The 6,866-nt window shown below is 41.3% G+C and overlaps 1 protein-coding gene across 1 annotated transcript in view; it reads left to right on the forward strand.

Moving 5' to 3' along the window:
• Positions 1-6,184, forward strand: part of LOC136882113 (uncharacterized) — a 29,387-nt gene extending 23,203 nt beyond the window's left edge. The window contains exon 3 of the mRNA XM_067154641.2: positions 5,805-6,184. Coding sequence (XP_067010742.1) covers positions 5,805-6,016 — 212 coding nt within the window. The 3' untranslated portion in view covers positions 6,017-6,184. The remainder of the gene's footprint in view (positions 1-5,804) is intronic.
• Positions 6,185-6,866: the final 682 nt, after the last annotated feature.

Consider the following 6,866-nt stretch of genomic DNA (forward strand, 5'->3'; position numbering starts at 1 on the left):
CAAAATTATTCGTACACCCTCCGTGAAGATAGAGACACCAGGGAAAAACTTAAATGCAGTTAAGCCCAAGTGCATGTTAGCGTGAGACCAGCGAACCAGCTACACGTGCCAAGGTCAGGGAAGGAAGAAAACGCGCGAAACGCACGGGCAGAAACAATTTATTTCCCCTGTTGTGAGTGTAGAAAAATTATAAAGTTAACACCTAACATAAGTGCAAGTCTGTCCGGAGTTCTGGGACAAGTCTTATCAAAATCGGTCTATTAGACGCAAATTTGGCAGATTACACAACCAAGCCTCATAGAGGGGATAGCGTCCCTCCTGAAATTATAAAAGAAACCCCCCACCGTAGATTTTTGAGTGTCGATCTGGAACTTGAAGCCGCGGGAGCTTGCGCCCGTCGCCATTGAAATTTCGCGCCAGATTGACCGACAATAATTAAATACATGTCCGTGGCTAAGGTCCATATACGTAGTTAAGAAGAAAAAGTGATTGGGAAAGTTTTGAACGTTTGCCAACGAACTAGGAAGGTGTAGGCTGGTTGAAATAAATGCAGCAGGTTTTATTTATATCATCTTGTGTACATTTGAAAGTGAAGCAGAATCTTGGGGGAAGCTAGTCAGAGTAGTTCTGCTCCCTTATCGGCCGAACACCTGTTTATTGAGGTAACGGAGAGAGAAGCCATTCTGGGAACGCATCAGACAGTTGTAGTCGACTGCAGGACGAGGGAAGTTCGTGGTGCAAGTTACAGAGAAAGTGCCTGATTTATGTGGTAATTTTAATATCGTGTGTGTGAAGGGTAGTGTTTTGTATGAGTGAGATTTTGGAAATGAAAATGTTATCTGTGAAAATGAGCGGCTAAGCCTGAGATCAGCTGGCGACGATGTAATCAGAATGCTGAGAATATCACCATTGTGCAGGTCTGTCTATTTTATATTATGTTGTAATTAGTTAGTCATTGTCTGTCCCAACCAACTTTTCCAGATGATTGTCGGGTTGATATTCGTAAGTATCAGGCGGAAGTGTTGTAATTTTTGGTCAGCGTGTGAAAATTTCAGTGTGTAAAGTTCATGTCAAGAACGGTAAAATGCGACGCGTAAAATTTTGTGTTGAATGTTCGATGAGATATCATCTCAAGCGGGGATTTTTGGAACGTTATAAGAGTAAATTTGTCGTGGCGAATATCTTAATCTCAGATGCCAGTTGAATTCAGAAATGTTGGTCGATAATAATAATAATAATAATAATAATAATAATAATAATAATAATAATAATAATAATAATAATAATAATAATAATGTCTACCGCGGGATAAGGAAATTTTTCTATGTTAAAGTGCATTTAACCAGTATATTTTTACAAGGATCGCAGGCATATTTAGATGATTTCGGTGAAATTTGTTAGAGTGACAGTCATTAATGGGAAGAAAATTTGAGACATCGTGTATATCAATGATACGAAAAGTCGCTGGGTGCTCTTGGACTCTCGAGGTTCGAAAGTCGCAATAATAGTAAAGTAAGAGATGTGTTTAATAATGGTTGTCGTTTTCACCAGGGGATCGATGTATGAAAAAGAGTCTTGAAGGAAAAGGAATTGAGAGCGATGGATTTATATGTATGTGGAGACGAGATAGATGGAAGTGATACCGCTGGAATAAAGCGAGGAGAAGGCTGTGTTGAAACAAGCTGTATTTTGTAGAGGAAGAATTTAGGAACAGGCTGTGTTGGAACAGGCTGTATTGTTTTCCGCAATCAATCCGAATTTGAGACGACTATGGTGTGAATTTATAGAAAGATTCCAAGTGAAAACGACTCTAGTAAAATGTTAAAGTCTGGGTAGTACACATCCAGCGATTTCTGTTACATAAAGCCCGTATGGATAATAAGATAATGAACGACCTCAAGTATCGAAGAGCACTTTGGACCCATGGTTGGGTTGTATTGAATTGGTTCACTGGATAGGTCATTTATAATATAGTTGGATTGATGATAGGCGATTTGAGAATTTCGAATGCGGTAGTGATGATTATTATTTTGAAGGTATCCACTAAATGGCAAATATGTGTTGGGAATTTTCATTTGCTTCCCTAACACTTCAGTGCGCAGGCTGAGAGTGTGTTCGAGGTGGAGAATCGTTCGTCACGTATATTTATTTTTGAGTTCATGTATTGTAATGGTAGAGACTCACTGTTTTTCGACTTGCATTCATTTGATAGTAAGAGACGTCGTTCCGTCGTGCGTATTTTGTCTGACCAGATTTAGTGTTAATGTTGGAGGTGTTTGAAATTGCTGTTCGCCTGATATGTTAAGGGAGACGTATTGCGACCCACTTCGACGCCCGACGATAGGATTAGGACGTCAGATGTTATTCTTGGAGTCACTGGTGATGAGACGTCCTAGGTCACGCCCGACGATAGAATTCGGAAGGCATCATGTACATAATGATTAGGTTTAGGGTGTACAGATTTCAAGTGAGCCCGACGATAGGTCTGGGATGGTAGCTGTACACACTCAAGTCTCGGTTTAGATGTTTCTTTTGTTTTTTTGTTGAAGTGGCCTGGAGGAAGGTAGCAGTTACAGTACGATATGATTTATTGTAGAGGGTCAATGCGTAGCTCTCCATTGAGATAACGGGACTGCTGTTGACAAGTGAGGGCTGTCGAAGTGTTGGACATCGACCCGATTTAGATTCAATATTTTTACTGTGATTCTTCGTGCGTGTTAAGCTGTATGACTTCGAGAAGTTAAATTATTTTTTACGGACTTTATTGTTTTCTCGTTTTGACGTCCGTTCTCGTTTGATAGTGTGCATATTGACACTCAGTGTATTAGAGTGAGACTTGAGTTGCGAATGCGGTTTCGATTCGTCAGCCAGTATTTTATTTTATTTTCATCTTGTCGTATTTCCATTCTTATTCATAGTTAGAGTAAGTAAGTAATCACTTTACAAGTAGTGTGTTGGGACAGACAGTAAATAGAGAGATCTGTACTGGTAGCATTGTTTTTCAAGGGAAAGAATTCCTTAAAGTTGTAGTAAATTTTAGCGTGGACTGGTAATTTTATTAAGCATAACAAACCCATTTCAAACCTGAAAATCGGTTCGATAATAATACTTTTCAAGTGACTTTCCACTTTTCAATTAACTTCAGTGTTTGGCATTTCTTCTAAATGCATGATTAGTAATTGTTTCCTGCATTTCGCAGTTTTGTTCCTTTAGAACGACATAACGTAAGATCCTCTCGGATCATGTTGTTGTTGGTTCCTTCCGAACAGCTGTTTGGGGTGATGCACATTTAGCATCGGGATTATCTTATCACTTAAGGGTGTCATGAATGACAAATACATGGTGGAATTTAATCTCAATTGTGAATGATGCTGTTAACTTGTAGTGAACACCATGCTTTCCCATAATATTTCGCAACCTATCCAAAGCAACTGATAGTCAGTTTGGTTCGATTAAGGGTCCATTTGGCGGGTGTTCCGTATCCGTGAAGGATATTTGACTGGTGGATAACCTTAATTGAGAGAAAATCAGGCGTTCTGCTTGTTGAAAGTCAGATTTTCCACGGATCGTGTGGATTAACTCTCAGTTCTCGTTTGGAATAATAGGTGCCCGGTTTCCAGGTCTTCCCTTTTTCAGTTTTTCAGTTTCGCTGTCCACTAACATATTAGCTTCTCTGAAGCAACTCTTCGACATTGGAAAACGAAGTGACGTTATGTAATGTGACTGTGTTTGGAACATTCAAAAATCAATAATTTATATATTTTTTTTATTTGGCAAGAATGCATATTAAATTAATGCTGATATCGTGCTCTTTCAAGTTAATAAAAGTTAGTAAGCACATTTTTGCTCCTCATTTCAAGTAGTTAGGCTTTCTTCTGAACCCCATCGTTTGGTTAAGATCGTGACCGAATTTATTCCCGCAACGACCCAAGATTTAAGAGTTCTAAATTGTTCTACTGTAGCAGCCGTGGCCGACCAACGATGGAATGGTAAGTTCAAGGGTTCAGTGTGATACATTTTCAAGTGTTTTGTTGACATAATATTACATTCTATTACCGCAGCAGATCATGTGCTTTATTTCATTAACTCGAAACTTTGCAAATACGTCCGTGAGGATAGTAACGAACAACACCATACTTTGTACATTGCGGGCGGAGCCGGTGGGAAACGGCTAGTTAAAATTAAGAACATAAGAATTAAGAAAATAAGCTCCTACCTTATGACAGGAGATGTTGGAAATGTTTTCTTGCATTCATACATTTATGACACAACATTTCCATCAACATTTCCATAAAGATGTGACGGTATATTTTTACGGCCGGCTTGTCACGGAGCCTGTCGCCAAGCATTTTAGAGCTGTTGCCAGCAGGTAGTTAGGCCGCTCCTGACCTGGAGAACAGACGCCTTTTGTAGCTGCTCCTCTGGAGAACAAACGCTACGTTCCTCTCTGCATTAACTCCCAGAAAGATAGAGTGCCTCATTTGCCAACTACACCGTACCGATGGTCTCCATCTCCGCCGAAGTTGCCATTAAGGACTTTGACACACTTCCATCACTGATGAAAGTTATTTCTAGTGTGGCCCGAAGACCACAAAAATACAACCAGGACTGTGAGTCCTGGAGGCAGCTCTTCCGCTCTCTCCGCCGTTGGGAATCTGAAACTCCTCTTCCGTCTTTGAGACCGTTGGCCAGGTTTCACCTAGTAACCCTAGGCAGGGGCCCTTACAGGGTACTACCATCCGGAGCGAGATGGAGCCAGGTTTTTTAACGAGGTGTTACTCCTCCCCCTCCTCCTTTCCCATCACTTGCGAGATGGGGCCCCGGACTTGGGACCGGCAATGGTGGAAATCTAAGATCTACCGGACTGTTATCCGTCCCGTCGCTCTCTACGGCACCGAGTGTTGGCCTGCTACGAAGGAGGTAGAACGTCGACTAAGTGTCATGGAGACAAAGATGCTTAGGTGGACAGCTGGCATCACTGGACTGGATCATATTTCAAATGACAATATTAGGAAACGCTTTGGCGTTGCACCAATCCAGAAGAAAATGCAGGAAAATCGTCTGCGCTGGTTTGGACATGTATTGCGTGCAGAAGACAATACACTGGCAAAGTCAGCGTATACATTGGAAGTCGCTGGAAAGAGGCCCAAGGGACGACCAAGACAGCGATGGATCGATACAGTGCACAACGACCTGAAAGCTGTAAGACTACATCCTGACGTGGCCCGTGACTGAATTAAATGGAGACAACGAATCCATACAGCGGACCCTGCCACCAGGCGGGACAAACGCTAAAGAAGAAGAAGATACATTTATGACATCGTCTTAGGAAACTCCGAATCAGGCGCATATGTTCGTCTTCTATAATTGAGGCTATTTCTCTCCTTATATGTTCTTTCAGTTCGTCCAATGTGTGACGGTTTCTTACATATACTTTATTGTTTAAGCTCCCCCGTAAATAAAAATCACAAACAGTTAAATCTGGGGACCGTGACGGCCAAAAGTCCGTACTAATAACACGGTCTTCAAAAATGTCATAGATTAATTTTAATGTGTAATCAACTGTATGAGTGGTGGCAGAGTCTTGCTGAAAACATCCATTTCGACAGTTAGTGTCAATTATATCGAGGTATACATTTATAAATATTCAAATTTCTGATTTTCGTTCTCTAGATGGTTTACATGAACAGCTACAGTTAAATCAGTTTTAGAGGAGGCAAATGCCAGCGGAAATTTCAGTATAAATACTATTTCAAAATGTTTTCTGTTTATTATTTTATTAATTCTTGTACTTTGTGTTACAGACGAGAACTTCAAGAATATCACGATGAGGACGTGTGGGGCCCCAGTGTGGGAGAAGCTGACAGACGTTCCTCTAGGAGCACGTTACTCCAAGGAGACCTTCAACTGTTCGTGGGATTACTGTAACCAGTCTACTCACCTGAGTAGCTCTCCAGTGCTTCTGTTGGTACCTATCATCTCCTCAATCATTGCGGTCCTCTCTCTGCACAAGTGAGGAGAGACAGATGTGTCTGTGAGTGACTGAGAGACTGGAGGACTAAAACTAGATCTACGTTTAACTAAGAGGAACTAATTTTGGTATAAAATAATTGTATTTTGACTCTATTGACCATATAATAAACTATTGAAATGAATATAATAAAATTCGTAGGTGTGAAGTTGATATCGTTCCTTTTCTTCTTTACTTGACTATGTAACTTGTGATGATGGTGATTTTTGATGCTTGTGATATGTTCCTTCCAACTCAGAGTACAGCGGTTGAAGGTCTGGGTCTTTTTTGTGCAAGGTGAGAAACAACTCTACAACAGATCAATAGCTGTAACACCCTCCGCAAAACTGGCAATAAGAACATTGAAGCAACGAGAAACCTCGAAGTTGAAACTGCTCATTGCGCGTCCACCCTTAACATCGAATGGTCTCACTGAAGATGCTGCTAATTTGCAGACACGTGACGGCCTTTTGGACACCATGAAACTCACGAGATCTCTCAAAGACCAGGAATATAACAAATGGTGCCTATTAAACCAGAAAGGCAAAGGCGTGTGCCTATATCAAGTATTTATTCCAGTCAACCGTCCGGCTCCATGGCTAAATGGTTAGCGTGCTGGCTTTTGGTCACATGTGTCCCGGGTTCGATTCCTGGCGGGGTCGGGAATTTTAACCATCATTGGTTAATTTCGCTGGCACAGGGGCTGGGTGTATGTCTCGTCTTCATCATCATTTCACCCTCATCACGACGCGCAGGTCGCCTGCGGGAGTCACATCAAAAGACCTGCATCTGGGTAGCCGAACATGTCCTCGGACACTCCCGGCACTGAAAGCCATACGCTATTTCATTTCATTTT

The sequence above is a fragment of the Anabrus simplex genome, chromosome 1 (genome assembly GCF_040414725.1).
Source record: "Anabrus simplex isolate iqAnaSimp1 chromosome 1, ASM4041472v1, whole genome shotgun sequence".
NCBI classification, from domain to species: Eukaryota; Metazoa; Arthropoda; class Insecta; order Orthoptera; family Tettigoniidae; genus Anabrus; species Anabrus simplex.